At 45.7% G+C, this 20434-nt stretch overlaps 1 protein-coding gene across 7 annotated transcripts in view; it reads left to right on the top strand.

The window, feature by feature from the left end:
* The window catches only part of USP54 (ubiquitin specific peptidase 54), a 279929-nt gene that overhangs the window by 152154 nt on the left and 107341 nt on the right, over nucleotides 1-20434 (top strand). For all 7 annotated transcript variants that reach the window (XM_045025077.1, XM_045025075.1, XM_045025079.1 and 4 more), the window contains one exon: nucleotides 17965-18099. In XM_045025077.1, coding sequence (XP_044881012.1) covers nucleotides 17965-18099 — 135 coding nt within the window. The remainder of the gene's footprint in view (nucleotides 1-17964; nucleotides 18100-20434) is intronic.

Below are 20434 nucleotides of genomic sequence, written 5' to 3'. Positions count from 1 at the left end.
GCCAACTGATCAAGTCAGCAAGCGCAAACAGGACAAATGCCTTCTTTTGGGGGAAAAAAGTTGGGATGGCCAGGGCAGGGCTTAAAAAAGGGATTGTCGTGGCCAAAACGGGACATATGTTCACCCTAGAGAGAGCTCTCCCATCAGCATAATAGCTACCACCTCTCGCAGAGGTGGAGTTATGTTACACTCTCCACACCTATGCTTACGTCTGTGTAACTTGCATTGCTCAGCAGTGTGGCTTATTCACACACCTTCGTGACATAAGTTATACCGACATAAGTGGTAGTACGTACAAGCCCCCAGACTAGTATCATTGCAGTGGCAGGTTCAGGAAGCAATATGAGACTAGGAGAGTATTGAGGGACAGAAATTATGTAGAACCTTGAAGACAAAGGTAAGACATTTGAACTTTGATGTGGTGGAGAAGGGGGAACAAGTGGAGAGATTAAGAGAAGAGTTTGACATGGGCAGATTGGGTAAGAAAGATGATTTTAGCAGTTGGGTTTTGTATGGACTGAAGCAGGGTGATGTGTATGTGAAAGACCAGGGAGTAGGAGGTTATCATACCAGTATAAGCAGAGGGCATGATCTGAGATTAAGAAAAGAGAGATTTAGTTTGGATAATTTAAAGTGATAAAACTGCAGGGAAAACCACTCCCTTCCATCTAATGTTGTGTGACAGGAAAGTCTTGCTCTGGTGAAAAGGTAAGCAAAGAGCCTATCCTGGGAAATACAGGGGATGGAAAGCAGAAAGACAGCATTTAAGTCCCTTGACTCCAATTGGGTACTTTTATTAGGTCTCCGATTGGAGAATTTCAATAGCAGTCCATCCTGCCTGCACACCTGTGGCTCCCCACTTGCCACGAGGCTAGCCAGTGTGCGTGGGCATTTCATCCTCAGTTCCTTCTCAGCTGCCCCTGGCTAGAGACAGAGCTAAGAGCTGTCCCATCATGGACTGTTAACTCCCTAAAGTTTTGCAAATTTTAGCTTCCCTTGAAGCCTTTTGTTTGTTTTAAGTTGGCCATGTCAAAAAAAGGGAGAGGCGGGGGGAAAGAAAGGAAAGGGGAAAAAAAAAAGAAAGGGTTTGCTTCCCACCAATCCTGGTGGTGGTGGGGACCCTCCTGGACAAGGGTGTGCCTGACTCTCCAGGCTTCATAAAGTGCCTTAGCTGCAAAGAATCTATCCCAGCTTTTGGACTGCAGTGCATTCACTGCCTGGGGGAAAAGCACAATCCACAAAAGTGTGGTTGGTGCCATCAGTTAAAATCCAAGTCCAGGAAGGATAGAGAGTTAAGGCTTAAACTCCCGCTCATGGAGTCGGCTCTTCAACCCCTGGAGTTGTCCCTTCAATCTTCTTTGTCAAAGGCAGGTGATCCCAAGGAGATGAGCCACTTACTCAAGACCATGAGTAGCGGGTGAACTCCCATTTGGGGAGGCTAGCCCACCACCTCTTCCGTCTGAAGCCTCACCCTCCAGAGCCTTGAGCGCCAGGCCGCCGGACCCCCGAGCGCTGGGTTGACACCCTCCGCCCCAGTGCTGGGCCAAGCTGCTGGCTCGACCTCCTCTACCCCCCTGGCTGGGCCCAGCACTGCACCATGCCACCCCTGGCTGCTGACAGGCCTGAGTTCAGAGCTGCCGTCAGGAGCTGAGCCCCTGGTGCCCCACCAGCTTCAGGTAGAGAAGGAGGGTGGGACCTTGGGGCGCAATATGGGCGGGGCACAGCCTTGGTCAGGGGAGGCTTAGCCTGCCCTGTCCTATGATATCCTCCACCCATGCTCAAGACCACCAAGAAAAGGTCTGAGAGTCCATAACGAGCCCCGATCAAGCTGGAAATTATATCCAGCTCCATTGGTATGGATGGCGCCAAAGCTGTCTACAGCTGGTAGCCAGAGCACATGTGGTACCAAGCTGACAGAGCAAGTTGATCTGCCCAAAGACCCGTTGGGCATGGGCAAAGAAGTACTTGTACAGAGGGGGCTTGAAAAGCATGGAAGATTCTCCTCAGTGAAGGCTACATGTCGACGTGGTCACCGGCACTGACCCCAGTGTCTGTGACACCGACGGACCATATGACTAGGTCCACGTCTCTGGCTCCATCAGTACAAGCCTCTCTGTGCCAACGTTGTCCGCACTGGTGGATTTCCAATGCGCAACAGATCTCTCGGTGTCTGACACACTGGACTCCGGTGCCAAGTTCTCCCAGAGCATTGGACTCAGTGAGATCTCCATGCCGTGCACCACCTTTTTCCTCATCAGAGTCAGATAGTGAGTGAGAGGACTTGGGTTCCCACCACGAGTCCAACCCACCATACGAGTCCCAATTTCATCATGGACACCAGGCTACTGTGCCCCTGCAACCCTCAACCTCCAGCTGCAAGCCACCTACCCTCATGGCTGTACTGGGACCCTGGCAGGCCCAGAAGCGGTAAGCCTGCCAGGCCCCTAGTGTGGTATACTAGCAGGCTAGGAGCCACCCTCCTTCAGCTGCAGCATCAAAGTGTTCAGAACCTCCTGAGCACCTGGGGGAGGAAGTTGAAGCTGAAGCAGAAAGGGTAGACACCCCTCAAGCTCGTCTCTCGTCATCCTCACCTGACGAGGTAGTGATGTCCCCTCTATCATCCATGGTGGATGATTTAAAATCATTCCAGGACTTCGCTCAGAGCATGGCAGAACCCCTGCAAATACAGCTGCACCAAGTGACTGAACCTCACCACAAACTGGTGGACATTCTACACTCTTCCACCTCTGCCAGAGGGACCCTCCCAGTTAACGAGGCACTCCTGGATCCTGCCAGAGTTAGTGACAGACCCCTGTGTCTGTCCCGCTGACATGCAAGCGGGCGGACAGAAAGTATTGTGTTGGTGAAGGGCACGAAATTTTTATTTTCTCGTCTTCCTCCAAATTCATCATTGTGGATGTGGTTAATTGCAATACCAGTTTAAATCCACCCCATATGACCAAGATGGGAAATGCTTGGACCTGTTTGGCAGAAGAACGTATTTGTCAGCCACTCTTCAGTTCCAGGTAGCTAATTATCAGGCATCGTTGGCCAAATATGACTACCAGAACTATGTGAAACTAGGTTCCTTTATTAATGAGCTCCAGACTCCCCAAAAGACCAATTTATGGCCATAATTAACAAGGGTCAGCTGGTGGCAAAAACATCTCTCCAGTCCGCATTATATGTGGAAGTTGTGGTGGCACATTCAAGTTCCATGGCCGTGATTGAGAGAAGGGCTTTCTGGCTGCTGTTGTCCGGCTTCCCTAAAGGGGTCCAAACCATGATGGAGGACCTTCCTTTTGAGGGAAATGAAGCTGTTCGCTGAAAAGACAGACACATCTCTTCTCACATTGAAGGATTCTCGGGCAATTCTTCGTTCCCTAGGGATATACACACCGGCCTACAAGAGAAAATACAGCCCTCAACCACCATTTAAGTCCCACTCATCGTAGTACACGCCTCAGTGGTCATCACAGAGATCTTATGAGCCGTAGTGAAAGAAATCAAAGTTTCCCCAAGTGGAAGCACTTGAGACCACAACCAACTTTGTCTCAGCCCTCAAGCTTGAAATGGCAGTTTTGACAGGTTGGTTGAAGCGCATGTACAACATTCTGCTTGCCACCTAGTGCTGGGAAATCCCACTTCTCCTTTCAGAGATCGCATTACTTCGTTCCGCAGCACCTGGGATTGGTTAACCTCCAGCAAGTGGGTGTTGGAAATCATCCAGAACGTATATGCTATCCACATCGCCTCTCTTCTGCCTCCCAAACACCCTTCCCCATCCCTGTTCAGGGACCCTTCTCACGAGAGTCTGCTATGTCAAGAAGTAAACCATCTCCTCAGCATAGGAGCTATAGAACCTGTTCCTGTGCATCTCAGAGGCAAAGGCTTCTACTCTTGTTACTTCTTGATACCAAAGAAAAAGGGAAGTGGAGACCATACTGGACCTCAGAGGGCTCAACTGATAAGTCAAATCAAGGAAATTCAAGATGGTCACCCTATAAATGATCATCCCAGCATTAGAAGAAGGAGTGACACGTACTTCCAAATTTCTGTCATACCAAGTCACAGGTGTTACCTCAGATTCACACTGGGCCAGGATTCCTACCAATACACAGTACTCCCTTTTGGCCGTTCATCGGCCCCCAGGGTGTTCTTCAAGCTCTTTTCCGTAATAGCAGCCCACTTATGCTCTCAGGGCATAATGATTTATCTCTATCTGGACGATTGTCTGCTCAGGGCATGGTCCTACACAGAGGCCTAATGAGACACTCAGACCACGTGGGACCTGTTCCTCAATCTAGGCCTACAGATCAACAAACAAAAATCTACCTTAACACTGGTTCAAAGGCTAGAATTCATAGGAGCCGACCTCAACTACATTCAGGTGAGGGCACTCCTTCCACATCACAGATTTCTCAGTCTCTCCTCATTGATAGAGCCAGTACAAACCAGTCCCCAAATCTCGGCCAGACATTTCTTTCAGCTTCTGGAGCACATGGCCATAGTTATAGCTCATACCAGACTATGCATGAGATGCCTTCAAGCATGGTTTGCTTCGATTTACAGGCCGAACAGAGACAACATAGGCAAGCTTCTATCGATGCCCACCAGGGTGAAGCAATCCTTAGACTGGTGGAAGGACTGAGTAAACATCTCTAGGGGAATCCCGTTTGCTCAGTCTTCCCCATCCCTTCTCCTGTCCACTGATGCATCCCTCATGGTATGGGGAGCACATCTCCAGTGGTCACTCGGTAGCGGGCAAATGGTCTCCAGCAGAGATGTGCCTCCACATCAACCTGCTCAAGCTCAGAGCAGTCTGAAACATTTGTGCTCACTTCCTCCCGTTGATCAAGGACACGCATACAAAGTTCATGACAGACAACATAGTCTGCATGTGCTATCTAAACCGACAGGGAGGCACCAGGTCTCATTCCCTGTGTGTAGAAGCAATGAAGCTATGGAACTGGTGCATATTCCACAACATCCTATCAGTGGCCTATATATTGAGAATACACAACACGACGGCCAACAGTCTCAGCTGCAAATTCCTACATGACCACAAATGGAAAATAGTCGGCAATTCTACACAACATATTCCGACAATTGGGTATGCCGGTAATTAAATTGTTTGCTACTCACCAGATCAAGAAATGTCCACAGTCTTGCTCCAGGCTGGGGATCGAACGATGCTCTATGGGAAATGCTCTCTTCCTTCCTTGTGACAAGGGCCACCTTTATGCCTTTCCCCCATTCCCTCTATTGCTGAAAGTCCTGTTGAAGATAAAAAGGGAAAAAGCAAACAACATTCTGATCGCCCACACCTGGCCCAGGCAGACATAGTACCCTTACCTTTCACATCTGGCATTATGTCTACTGATGACTCTACTGATCACTTCTTCCCTCCTATCGCAGAACGAGGGTCACACCCGCCACCCCAATCTGCAGATTCTGCAACTCAAAGCATGGATCCTTCATGGTATCAGCACATAGAAACATCTTGCTCTGAGGAGGTACAGGAGGTGCTATTACACAGTAGAAAGGGCACTACTTGTTTTACCTACCTTCAGAAATGAAAGAGGTTCCAGATCTGGTGCCAACCAGAGGGTGTCACTCCTAATTCAGCCACCCTACTGGTGGTCCTAAACTACCTGTTAACCTTAAAGAAATTGGGTCTCTTCCTTCAGCAGGTAGAAGGCTACTCAGTCTTCTCCCACCCAACTATGAAGAGGTTTCTTAAAGGCATAGCAAACCTCTTCCCATGGCACCCTGCTCCCCAATGAGACCTCAATCCAATGCTAAAAGGACTGACTAGACCACCATTTGAACCAATCGCCTCTTGTTCACTAACTCACCTTTCCAGGAACACAGCATTCCATTACCATCGCTTTGGCCAGAAGGATAGGGGAGATAGAAGCTTTGATGGTACATCCCCTTTTGCTGTGTTTTTCCCTGACAAGGTCACACTTGGACCACATCCAAAGTTCACCCCTAAAGTGACTTCTGCATATCACATAAATCAACTTATTCAGCTTCCAAACCTCATGAGGACAACAGGGAAGCCATCCTCCATATGCTTGACGTGAGAAGAGCCTTGGTCTTCTATTTGGATACAAAAAAGACTTTAGAAAATCTCCTGAGACTCTTCCTCTCCATTGCGGATAGATTGAAAGGTGCAGCGATCTCAGACCAGTGGCTCTCCAGGTGAGTCTCTGGCTGTATTATAAACTCTACCAGTTGTGTGGATCCCATGAGGTCAGTCTCCACATTGATTGCCTTCTCCAAGGGAATCCCTGTATCAGAGATCTGCAGAGCAGCTACCTGGGCATCTGCACATACCTTTGCAGAACACTATGCCATCCTGGGAGATTTGGCTACAGATGCCCAATTTAGTGTCACAGTACTGTGATCTATCTCAGACTCGACTCCGAAATCCCAGCCTCAAGTAGTGGGTACTGCCTGGGAGTCACCTACATTGGCGCACCCATAGAGATACTAGTAGAAGAAAAAGAAGTTACTCATCTTGTGCCTTAACGATGGTTCCTCGAGATGTGTCCCCCTATGGGTGCTCCACGATCCATTGTCCTCATCTCTACTTTGGAGTTCCACTGGTTGATTCTGTGGTAGAGAAGGAACTAAGGAGGAAATGCCTATGCACGCTAGCTAGCCTCGTCGCAGGTGGGAGCCGTGCATGCGGGATAGACTGCTATTGAAATGCTTCAATCAGCAGCACGGGGACATGCACATGCCTACAGTAGAGCACTCATAGGGACACACATCTTGAAGAACCATTGTTACTGTACAAGGTGAGTAACTTCTTCCTCCTGTCCAAACAGACAATGTGCAACTATGTAGTTTGACACTATGGTGCTTAAATATGTTGCTTAAACATGGTAAAATCCATAGGATAAAATAGATATGGGTGCCATTGCTGATTAATGTAAAAATTAGGGCTGTCGATTAATCGCAGTTAACTCATGCAATTAACTAAAAAAAATTAACCACGATTAAAAAAATGTATTGCAATTAATCACACTGTTAAACAATAGAATACCAATTGAAATTTATTAAATATTTTGGATGTTTTTCTACATTTTCAAATATATTGATTTCTATTACAACACAGAATATAAAGTGTACAGTGCTCACTTTATATTACTATTTTTTATTACAAATATTTGCACTGTAAAAATGATAAACAAAAGAAATAGTATTTTTCGATTCACCTCATACAAGTAGCTTAGTGCAATTTCTTTATTGTGAAAGTGTAACTTACAAATGTAGAATTTTTTTTGTTACATAACTGCACTCAAAAACAAAGCAATGTAAAACTTTAGAGCCTACATGTCCACTCAGTCCTACTTCTTGTTCAGCCAATTGTTAAGACAAAACAAGTTTGTTTACATTTATGGGAGATACTGCTGACTGCTTCTTATTTACAGTGTCACCTAAAAGTGAGAATAGGCGTTTGCATGGCACTTTTGTAGCTGGCATTGCAAGGTATTTACGTGCCAGATATGCTAAACATTCATCTGTCCCTTCATCCTTTACCATTCCAGAGGACATGCTTCCGTGCTGATGATGCTCGTTTAAAAAAAAGTGTTAATTAAATTTATGACACAATTCTCCCCCAAGGAGTTCAATGTCTCCTGTTCTGTTTTACCTGCATTCTGCCATATATTTCATGTTATAGCAGTCTCGGATGATAACCCAGTACATGTTCGCTTTAAGAACACTTTCACAGCAGATTTGACAAAACGCAAAGAAGGAACCAATGTGAGATTTCTAAGGATAGGTACAGCACTCGAGGTTTAAAAATCTGAAGTGCCTTCCAAAATCTGAGTGGGACGAGGTTTGGAGCATGCTTTCAGATGTCTTAAAAGAGCAACACTCCGATGTGGAACCTACAGAACCAGAACCAGGAAAAAGGAAATCAACCTTCTGAAGGTGGCATCTGACTCAGATGATTAAAATGAACATGCATCAGTCCCCTCTGCTTTGGATCATTATCAAGCAGAACCCGTCATCAGTGTGGACGCATGTCTTCTGGAATGGTGGTTGAAGCATGAAGGGACATATGAATCTTTAGCACATCTGGCACATAAATATCTTGCAATGTCAGCTACAATGGTGCCATGCAAATGCCTGTTCTACTTTCAGGTGACATTATTAAAAAAGCCGTGGGCAGCATTATCTCTTGCAAATTGTAACCAAACTTGTTCGTCTGAGCGATTGGCTGAAGTAGGACTGAGTGGACGTGTAGGTTCTAAAGTTTTACATTGTTTTATTTTTGAATGCAGTTATTTTTTGTACATAATTCTACATTTGTAAGTTCAACTTTCATGATAAAGAGATTGCACTACAGTACTTGTATCAGGTGAATTGAAATAAACTATTTCTTTTGTTTTTTACAGTGCAAATATTTGTAATAAAAATAAATATAAAGTGAGCACTGTACACTTTGTACTCTGTGTTGTAATTGAAATCAATATATTTGAAAATGTAGAAAACATCCAAAAATATTTAAATAAATGGTATTCTATTACTGTTTAACAGTGTGATTAATCACGATTAATTTTTTTAGTTGCTTGACAGCCCTAGTGTAAATTAAAATGCTCCCCACAATTCTTTTTGAAGTTAATGAATTGCTTAGATGACTCGGGTTGGGTGAGTAACAAATTTCATAACTTTTCTGCTGCTATTGTTTGAATTGGGACAGTTTTCTGTAAGACTGGGTTAATAGTTTTAACGGCTCACTAGTTTGCTTTGGGAAGTCTACATCTAAAGGACTAGAAATCAGTGAAACTGAGCATGATTTATTTTTAAGGAACCTAAAGTTAGGCTCTTTAATTCATATTTATAGACCACAAGTGAGTAGCTTTCCAAAATTGCTGAACATCCAACATCCATCTTAGTTCTATCAGCTCTGACACTTGCTGTAGTGACCTTGGTCAAGTCACTTAGCTAATCTGTGCCTTCATTTCCCCTTCTGTAAAATGTGGGTGATGACAATGACTCCGAGTGATTGCGAGACATATTCATTAATGGTTTTAAAGTGCTCTGCATTTATCTGATAGAAAGTGCTAGAGAAGGGCAAAGTTGTTTTTGTTTCCCTGTTTTTCCAAGGTCTATTGGAATGAGAAGATTTGGGTGTGAAGCACTGTCACCTTGATATAAAAAACTGCCTGGCTTTGGCCTTTGAGTCTCAGAGAGCAATTCCCAAGGCAGAAAACAGAGTCTGAGAATTAGCCCACACAGTGATCTTTGAGTACATTAGAAATCTTTCCATTAAGCATAACTCATAAGCAGGGTGTGGCATTGCCTGATGCTTGTGAAGAGGGAATTCTCTTCTTGGGCTCTGTAGCCTTCTCTTCACTAGGACTTTCTCACCATTGGTCTGGCACTGGTAGTAGCAATATTAGAAGAGCTACAGTACCTAGCACAGTGGTGTCCCAGTCTATGAGGTTATGTCTACACTGCATTGTAAGCCGAAGGTTAGTGGAGCTTGAGTTAGCAGACCTGGCTTGTTAACCTTTGGCTTGAGCATCTATGTTTATTTGTAAATCCATGTTAGGAATTGTTGAACCATATACCCCAACCTGGAGCTCCAGCATTTACACTGCATAATGCAGGCCCAAGTCCAAGCACCCATATCCCAGACTTCCAGCACCCTCCCAAAATGTGGCTGCCCTTTGTTCGTAGTGTAGTGTGAGAAAACTTGACTGTCTGCCAAACTTGGCTTTCCAGAGGATGAAGAAAGTCAGCCTGTGGGATTGTGGAATACTTTTGGCAGACTCCGAGAGCATGAGTCCCATGAGACTGCATCTGGACAGCAAAGTAATAGGGCTTGAACCATGGATCTTGGCTTGACTCAGGTTCAACCCCCATGAGGTCTTCAGTCTGAGCCCTGGGTTAGCACAATTTGTGTTTAGACAGAAGGGGGTTTAGGCTTGAGCCTGTGTTCAAACCCTGGGCTTACATTGCAGTGTAGACATAAAATGGACCCCAGCCACTACCACAATACCAAATAATAAATAATAATGTCAACAGGGCAGAGGCATTTTTACTACTGTAGTGCCCAACCCTGTCAACACTAGCATTTCCAGCACTGCTACTGCTAAGGGAACTGCACTGGTGCCATACAAACAGTGCAAAAACTTTGAGTACAGATGCACCCTGTTAGGACTTGTTTGGAAACTGCAGCAAGAAACCAACCTTATTTACTCTCCCACTCCCTTTACATTGTCCTGCCAGAGCTTTGTTTGCTATTGGAGAAATCCCAGTTTCAGATATGTTTAGTGGGACTATAATGTGTTACTCTTTTCTTCTGTACTAAAATCTTAAGCAAATCCACATGTTCCATAGAATCTCTATGGATAGAAATGTCAAGCTCTAATAAAAATATAACATTAGGGATCTATTATCGACCACCTGACCAGGACAGTAATAGTGATGATGAAATGCTAAGGGAAATTAGAGAGGCTATCAAAATTAGGAACCCAATAATAGTGCGGGATTTCAATTATCCCCATATTGACTGGGAACATTTCACTTCAGGACGAAATGCAGAGATAAAATTTCTCGATACTTTAAATGACTGCTTCCTGGAGCAGCTGGTACGGGAACCCACAAGGGGAGAGGCAACTCTAGATTTAATCCTGAGTGGCGCGCAGGAGCTGGTCCAAGAGGTAACTATAGCAGGACCGCTTGCAAATAGTGACCATAATATAACAACATTTAACATCCCTGTGGTGGGAAGAACATCTGAACAGCCCAACACTGTGGCATTTAATTTCAAAAGGGGGAACTATACAAAAATGAGGGGGTTAGTTAAACAAAAGTTAAAAGGTACAGTGACTAAAGTGAAATCCCTGCAAGCTGCATGGGCGCTTTTTAAAGACACCATAATAGAGGCCCAACTTCAATGTATATCCCAAATTAAGAAACACAGTAAAAGAACTAAAAAAGAGCCACCGTGGCTTAACAACCATGTAAAAGAAGCAGTGAGAGATAAAGACTTCCTTTAAAAAGTGAAAGTCAAATCCTGGTGAGGCAAATAGAAAGGAGCATAAACACTGCCAAATTAAGTGCAAGAGTGTAATAAGAAAAGCCAAAGAGGAGTTTGAAGAACGGCTAGCGAAAAACTCCAAAGGTAATAACAAAATATTTTTTAAGTACATCAGAAGCAGGAAGCCTGCTAAACAACCAGTGGGGCCCCTTGACGATCGGAATACAAAAGGAGCGCTTAAAGATGATAAAGTAATTGCAGAGAAACTAAATGGATTCTTTGCTTCAGTCTTCACGGCTGAGGATGTTAGGGAGATTCCCAAACCTGAGCTGGCTTTTGTAGGTGACAAATCTGAGGAACTGTCACAGATTGAAGTGTCACTAGAGGAGGTTTTGGAATTAATTGATAAACTCAACATTAATAAGTCACTGGGACCCGATGGCATTCACCCAAGAGTTCTGAAAGAACTCAAATGTGAAGTTGCGGAACTATTAACTAAGGTTTGTAACCTGTCCTTTAAATCGGCTTCGGTACCCAATGGCTGGAAGTCAGCTAATGTAACGCCAATATTTAAAAAGGGCTCTAGAGGTGATCCCGGCAATTACAGACTGGTAAGTCTAACGTCGGTACCGGGCAAATTAGTCGAAACAATAGTTAAGAATAAAATTGTCGGACACATAGAAAAACATAAACTGTTGAGCAATAGTCAACATGGTTTCTGTAAAGGGAAATCGTGTCTTACTAATCTATTAGAGTTCTTTGAAGGGGTCAACAAACATGTTGACAAGGGGGATCCGGTGGACATAGTGTACTTAGATTTCCAAAAAGCCTTTGACAAGGTCCCTCACCAAAGGCTCTTACGTAAATTAAGCTGTCATGGGATAAAAGGGAAGGTCCTTTCATGGACTGAGAACTGGTTAAAAGACAGGGAACAAAGGGTAGGAATTAATGGTAAATTCTCAGAATGGAGAGGGGTAACTAGTGGTGTTCCCCAAGGGTCAGTCCTAGGACCAATCCTATTCAATTTATTCATAAATGATCTGGAGAAAGGGGTAAACAGTGAGGTGGCAAAGTTTGCAGATGATACTAAACTACTCAAGATAGTTAAGACCAAAGCAGATTGTGAAGAACTTCAAAAAGATCTCACAAAACTAAGTGATTGGGCAACAAAATGGCAAATGAAATTTAATGTGGATAAATGTAAAGTAATGCACATTGGAAAAAATAACCCCAACTATACATACAATATGATGGGAGCTAATTTAGCTACAACGAGTCAGGAAAAAGATCTTGGAGTCATCGTGGATAGTTCTCTGAAGATGTCCACGCAGTGTGCAGAGGCGGTCAAAAAAGCAAACAGGATGTTAGGAATCATTAAAAAGGGGATAGAGAATAAGACTGAGACTATATTATTGCCCTTATATAAACCATGATATGCCCACATCTTGAATACTGTGTACAGATGTGGTCTCCTCACCTCAAAAAAGATATTCTTGCACTAGAAAAGGTTCAGAAAAGGGCAACTAAAATGATTAGGGGTCTGGAGAGGGTCCCATATGAGGAAAGATTAAAGAGGCTAGGTCTCTTCAGCTTGGAAAAGAGGAGACTAAAGGGGGATATGATAGAGGTATATAAAATCATGAGTGATGTTGAGAAAGTGGATAAGGAAAAGTTATTTACTTATTCCCATAATACAAGAACTAGGGGTCACCAAATGAAATTAATAGGCAGCAGGTTTAAAACAAATAAAAGGAAGTTCTTCTTCACGCAGCGCACAGTCAACTTATGGAACTCCTTACCTGAGGAGGTTGTGAATGCTAGGACTATAACAGTGTTTAAAAGAGAACTGGACAAATTCATGGTGGTGAAGTCCATAAATGGGTAAAGAATGGTGTCCCTAGCCTCTGTTGGTCAGAGGATGGAGATGGATGGCAGGAGAGAGATCACTTGATCATTGCCTGTTAGGTTCACTCCCTCTGGGGCACCTGGCATTGGCCACTGTCGGTAGACAGATACTGGGCTAGATGGACCTTTGGTCTGACCCGGTACGGCCGTTCTTATGTTCTTATGTTCTTGGTGTTCTCCAAAGAGAATATGATTGCTCTTTGAGAGAGGAGGAAGCAGGATTGGGGGGTGTGATAGGATCCCAGGGTACAACCTGGAACTGCGGGAACTTTCCAGCATGGGCTGTCTCTCACAATGCTTTGCTAGTGATAAGCAGCAAACCCCTCTAGGTGCTATCACTCAGTCAACAGCATGTGGAGACACATCCAGCTAAGTTGCATGAGTACTCTCTAAAGCACTCATGAACCATACACAGGAAAACACCAGGAAATCCCCCCAGCCTTGCACCCCACAAATGTACTGCCTTACACTGCTTAGGACTTTCTTTTGAACAATGCAAGCTCATTAATTAGTTTGCCACTTCGTCAAAGGATAGTGGACGTGCACCAACTGTTGCAATCTGAGCAGATTCCCTAAGCACTTTAGACAAGCTCACTGGTAAGGATAAAACATTAAAATACGTTTATTATCTACAGGAAGATTTTAAGTGATTATAAGTGGTAGGCAGAAAAGTCAGAGATAGTTACCTAAGAAATAAAAATAAAATCACAGTCTAAATCCTAAACTTTCAGACTAAGCAAGAATTGAATCAAGCAGCCTTTCTCACCCCACTGGATGTTGCAGGCCGGTTACAGTTCTTAATACACAGGGCTGAATTTCCTTCTCAGCCTGGTACCAGTCTCTTCAGTTCAAAGTCTTTGTCTTCCCAGCGATCTTGTTGCCTTCAGCGTAGGTGCCACTGTCCCTGATTTTACACACTCAATTCATGTCCTGTAGCAGGGTGAAACCCTGCTCCTGCTGTGAGGGGTTTAAAAGTGGCCTGGCAGGGCTTGAGAGCGGCTGCTCTCAAGGCTGGTCTGAGTGAGAAAGTGGCTGCAGGTGAAGCCAAGCCCCAAACTGAGCCACAGCTGGCCCCTATAAAAGGCCAGGGAAGCCAGAAACAGACAGTCTTCCTCTGCCTGAAGAGGAAGAAGGGCCTGGCTGCAGGGGCTATAGGCAAGGTACCTAGGGTGAAGCAGGGCTGGGGAAAGGCTGAGGAGCTGGGGAGCTCCAGCCTAGAAAGCCCCAGGCTGCGGCCTAGCAGTGGGCCAACTGGTACTGGGGGTTGCAGAGGGCAGCCCAGGGGTAGGCCAAGGCAGCAGGTCCAAACCCCTTTGCCTGTGATGAGTAGGCTGATACTGCAGTCTGCCCCAGAGTGTGGGGCCAGACAATGACTGGCAGTAGCCAATACTGAGGCAAGGTGGGGCTAGAGGGTGGGGGTTCCCCAAGGAGGGGAAACCCAGAGAGAAAGGGGGCAGCACCCCCAGTAAAAGGGCACCGGGTCCAGGGAGGGACACGGGGGGCCTGAGGACAGGTGGATCACCAGCCTGCAGAGGGCGTTCCGAACACTGGACTGAGCTAATTCCCGGAGTCACCAGCAGGAGGCGCCGCAGGGGTGAGTCCGACCCGTCTACACGTCCCAAGAAAGACACTGGCCCAGACATGTCCTGGTAGGCCTTGCCGAGTCCCAAAGTTGAACAATCCTCCTTGTGTGGGACTTGCACAACTGTCTCTTGCAGAATTGTAACTTTCTTGTTTAAAATTCCCTTACTCGTCAATGGCATGTGATGGTCGCTTAACGCCCATTTGGGTGTGGGTCTCCACCTCAGTCATTGGAGTGCTAGCAGTGGGCATCTCCCAAATTCACAACATATTTCAATAACAGCCATATAGCAAATTCTCATAACTTCCTCCACATTAACAATATACATATTTTGACAGAACAATGAGTTTCAGCAGATCGTGATCTTTCATATGGTATCATACACAGCATGCTTTTTATGAAATATCACAAACATACAAATGGTGAATATGGTGGTTACAGGGTGCTACTTTGAGGTCCAGCATGTCACTGGGGATGAAGGGAATAAGGTGTAATTCGATCTCCTCCGCTCTTTGCAGGAGTAGCATACAGGAACCAGTTTGTTACTATTAACGTAGAGGCTTTGTGTTGCAGTTTTAGTTCCCTAAAAGCACCCAAGATTGCAGGGCTTAGCAAACTTTATTCCAATTCGCCAGCTCATGGAAATGACAATAATACAGGGACCACTAAAAGTAATTAAACTTGGAAAATAAATAAGATATAGACAGTCTATTTCCAATGCATGCAGCATCTCAGTGCTAGGGAAAAGCTGTCTATAATTAAAGGCGAGAAGTGGCAGAGGAGCCAAGATGATTATAGATCTTCTTTAAAGTTATGCACACAGGAATTAGACCTATGATGATAGCTCGGCAAACAAAGCAACAATCTGGCAACTTCAGGCCCCCTCCGTTCTCCACTTACTTGGCTAGTTTAATAATGCTATTTTTAATTGGGAATGATTGATTTTACTCAGGACTGCTGACAGCAATTCCGGGCACTAGGGCAGAACAGTCAATGGGCCCCCACACATGCACAAGCTTTGCCCATGTGGACGCGGTCCACCTGACATTTGGGCGGTGCTGCGCCTGAGCTGGCTGGTGCACAGCAAGTTGCTGGCTGGTGCCCAGTGAGCTGCCGGCTGTGCTGCTGGGCGTGCTTTTCTGACACGGCCAGGGTTTCTACATGCCCGCCTGGTAGGGTTGCCAACTGTCTAATCGTGCAAACCCAAAGACCATTTCCCTGCCTCACCCTTCCTTGAGACCATGTTCCTGTCCTGCCCCTTCTCTGAGCCCCCTCTTCACTCCATCCCCCCTCCTTCCGTCACTCTCTCTCCCCCACCCTCACTCACTTTCACCAGGCTGGGGCTGGGGCAGGGGGGTTGGGGTGCAGGCAGGGGTGCAGGCTCTAGGAGAGAGTTTGGGTGCGGCGGTGGTGAGGAGTACGGGCTCTGGGAGGGTCTGGATACAGGAGGTCGTGTGGGGTCGGGCTCTGGGAGCGAGGTTGGGCTCTGGGAGGGAGTTTGGGTGTGGGCTCTAAGCTGGGGCAGGGGGTTGGGGTGCAGGAGCAGGTCAGGGGATCAGCATTTACCTCGGGTGGCTCCCAAAAGCAACTGACACACGTATCTGGCAGTGGCTCCTAGGTGGTGGGGGGTCCAGGGTGGGTTTCTGCCTGCCACTGCCCAGCCAATACGAGCTGCGGAGTTGGCGCTTGGGGCGGGGACAGTGCACGGAGACCCCCTCCCCAGGGGCTGTAGGGATGTGCCAGCTTCTTCCGCATGCCCAGGCCCCTGAGCAATGGCCCTCTTTGTCCCCCACCCCATCGGCAGGCCTTATTTTACTTAACTACTGTTGACTCTTTTCTTGTGAACATAATTGAAAAAGTGAGTTCTTATGAGGGATACAAATAAAGGGAGCGCTGCAACAACTATGAGGCGCCTCCTAGGGAGTTATCAAAGCTATGTGAATGGCAGCTTGATGGCAGGTGAAATTCAGTGTTGGTAAACTCAGTGTAACCCAGATTGGAAGGAATAATACATACTGGAACTACTTATGCACACTGCTGGGTTCTCAGCACTGACCACTCAGGAAAAAGACCTGGGTGTCATTTGGACAACTTTAGGAAAGCTGTTGCTGAGTGTGCAGCAAGCAGCAGACAAAAGAAGCAAAAACAAAAGTTAGGCTATGTAAGGAGTGGTATGGAAAAGGATACTACAAATATTATGCCAAATACTCAGGGTTCAAAGCAAGAAGGGACCACCAAATCATCCAGTCTGTCAGGCCATCAACACCACCCAACACCTGCACACTAAACCCAACAACTCGAAGAAAGGACGTGTTCTCTATATACAAAATAATGAATGGTCTGGAGATAAGCTAGTCACTCCTACTTACTCTGTTATAATGCTAGAACAAGAGGACTTTGAATAAAACTGAAAGGCGGTAAATTTACAACTGACAGAGACATTTTTTGCACAGCACATACCTATCCCTTGGAACTCATAGCCACAAAATATCACCGAAGAATAGAGCTTAGCGGGATTCAAAAAAGGATTGAACATTTATATGAGTAATGAAAACATGCACAGTTACATAAGACTGGACTTAAAAAACACACAAACCTTCAATCTTCAGGCATAAGCCAACCTCTAATGGGATTAGGAAGAAACTTCCCATGTGCATATCATTCCATAATTGCCCACTTAGAGGTTCCTTGCACCTTTGTCTGAATCATCTCGTTTTGGACGTTGTCAGAAATGGCATACTGGATTAGAAGGACCACCAGTCTGATCTGGTATGGCCTTTCTTATTAGAGTGGTGGCCTAGTGGACCAGAACTGGGTAGTATTCCATGTAAGTTGTGTGTGAAGGCATGAGGAGAATTGTGCAAGGAAAGGATGAGTAAAGTTTGAGACTGACATTTGGTGAAGGTTGTGGTTTGATGTGATATAAGAAATTAGGAAGGAAATGGAGCAGAGTAACATAAGGGCCTTGAAGATGAAGACAAGAAATTTGAACTTGATTCAGTAAACAAGGTTCTGCAGGCTTTGCTCATCTCCCTGCAGGAGGGAACAGAGCAGAGTAAGAGATACCAAGGGCTTGTCTACACTTAAAGCACTGTGCCACTGTAGTGCTTCAATATAGACGCTACTGACACTGACAGGAGGGGTTCTCTCATGGGAATAGGTAGTCCACTTCCCCGAGAGGCAGTAACTAGCTCAGCAGAAGAATTCTTCCTTGAACCTAGTGCTGTCTACGCAAGGATTTAGGTTGGCTTAACAATGTCACTCAGGTGTGGATTTTACTCACACCTAACCGACATAGTTAAACCAATCAAATTTTCTGGTGTAGACCAAGCCTAAGTGGAGAATTAGATTTAGAAGTTTCTTTCATTTTATGTTTACCTCCCAAAGCTTATTAAACCAGTTGTGAATATGTAATATTTCTATCATAAACATAAAGATGACATTTCTTTCTCTCTTTCCCCACCAGGGCATCTTCAATCAGTTCCAATGTAGCAGTGAGAAAGTACTGCCCTCTGATGCCCTACGCAGTGCTCTTGCAAAGACCTTTCAGGATGAGCAGCGCTTCCAGCTGGGCATCATGGATGATGCTGCTGAATGTTTTGTGAGTATGCTGTTTGTGTATCACAGTTATACGGGTGGCTGACCAGCTTTGCAGGGTTTATTTTTATTCTGATAGCCACGTGTATATAGGGACTGTGTATTATAAAAGAGAGATGGTCCTGAGTCCCAAAATTTGGAGTGTTCAGGTGTGTGTTTTTGTTGGGGACCATTGCTAATGAGTGAGAAATGGAAACATAGTCCCTCTTCATTTTTGTAGCTGAAACTGTGCTCGGTTGCTGCTGACACTTTCAAATGTTGTTTGGACAAGGCCTATGTAGAGAACTCCTTGGCTTGCAAAATTGTGACAAATTGGGATAGAATGCCCAGAGCTTCAAGAGAGTAACTTTCTTGACCAAAGGGGGCAATAGTTTCCTCCTGTGACAACACTTAGGCCTGGTCTACACTAGGCGTTTAAATCGGTTTTAGGAGCGTAAAACCGATTTAACGCCAAAACCGTCCACACTAGGAGGCACCTTATATCGATTTTAATGGCTCTTTAAACCGGTTTCTGTACTCCTCCCTAACGAGAGGAGTAACGCTAGTATCGGTATTAACATATCGGATTAGGGTTAGTGTGGACGCTGATCGACGGTATTGGCCTCCGGGAGCTATCCCACAGTGCACCAGTGACCGCTCTGGACCGCAATCTGAACTCGGATGCAGTGGTCAGGTAAACAGGAAAAGCCCCGCGAACTTTTGAATATTTCCTGTTTGCCCAGCGTGGAGCTCCGATCAGCACGGGTGGCGATGCAGTCCAAAATCAAAATAAAAAAAAGAGCTCCCGCATGGACCATGCGGATGTGATCGCTGTAAGGGCAGGCAAATCCGTTCTATCAGCGCTCCGTTACAGAAGATGAAATTCAGAATCCTTTTTTAAAAATCTCCAGACAGACGCCATAGCAGGGACTCAGCGCACTGCAGCGTGACAAGCGTAACGGAAAGCCAAAGAATCAAATGGATGCGCATGGACTGGAGGACTGAAGCTATCCCACAGTTCCTGCAGCCTCCTAAAATTATTTGCATTCTTGGCTGAGCTCCAAATGCTTCTAGGGTCAAACACAGTGCCCGCGGGTCAGGGCATAGCTTGGCAATCTACTCACCCACCCCCCACCCACCCCCAGAAGCGAAAGGTAAAACAATCCTCTGACTCTTTTACATGTCACCCTATCTTTACTGAATGCTGCAGATAGACGCGATAGTGCAGCACTCAACACCAACATCCTTGCTCCCCCCCCCCGCCATGGGCGGCTGATGGTACAAAAGGATGGAAATCCATCCTCATCATCAGCATAAGCTGATCGTACAAAATGATGGAAATCCATCCTCATCATCAGCCTCAGCTGATGGTACAAAAGGACTGGTAACCGTCCTCGTCATCAGCCTATTGGCCCTAATTTTTTCTGGTGGATGGATGGTGCAATATGGCTGGTAACCATCCTCATCATAGCAACAGGGGGCTGAGCTCCATCAGCCCCCACCCTTCATGTGTAAAGAAAAGATTCAGTTGCCCCTGGACTAGCAGTGGGATGCTGGGCTTCTCTCCTACACACTGCTTAATGTCCTGTCTGGACTATCATAGCAGCTGGAGGCTGCCTTCCACTCATTTCTCACTAACAAGTCAGTGTGTCTTATTCCTACATTCTTTATTAATTCATCACACAAGTGGGGGGACAATGCTACGGTAGCCAAGAAAGGCTGGGGGAAGAACGGAATCAACAGGTGGGGTTGTTACAGGAGCACCCCCTGTGAATAGCATACAGATAATAATTTCTGCGGGCTCTGACACAGAGCAGGTGGTTCTCTAGCACACTTGCCTATATTAGGCAGCACTGATTCTATTTTTAGATACCAAAAAGGAGGGATTGACTCAGGGAGTCATTCCCAATTTTTGCTTTTGCGCCCCTGGCTGATCGGCCAGGGGCACTTATGACAGCAGCCAATGGTACAAAACGATGGAAGGTGCAATATGGCTAGTAACCACTCTTGGCTTTTGCGCCCCTGGCTGATTGACCAGGGGCACTAGCAGCAAATGGTACAAAAGGACTGGTAGCCATGATCATCCTCAGTTCCAATTTATGGAAGGGTTTGGATGGTGCAATATGGCTAGTAACCATCTCTGCTGTCATGCAAAAGCAAAAGCATGCTTCTGTGTAGCGCTGCTGAATCGCCTCTGTGAGCGGCATCTAGTACACATACGGTGAGAGTCACAAACGGCAAAAAAAGCTCCATGATTGCCATGCTATGGCATCTGCCAGGGCAATCCAGGGGAAAAAGGCGCGAAATGCTTGTCTGCCGTTGCTTTCCCAGACGAAGGAGTGACTGACGACATTTACCCA

Source organism: Mauremys mutica, chromosome 7 (genome assembly GCF_020497125.1).
Source record: "Mauremys mutica isolate MM-2020 ecotype Southern chromosome 7, ASM2049712v1, whole genome shotgun sequence".
NCBI lineage: Eukaryota > Metazoa > Chordata > Testudines > Geoemydidae > Mauremys > Mauremys mutica.
Note: the sequence above shows the minus strand (reverse complement) of the source record. Positions and strands in the feature narration are given on the sequence as shown.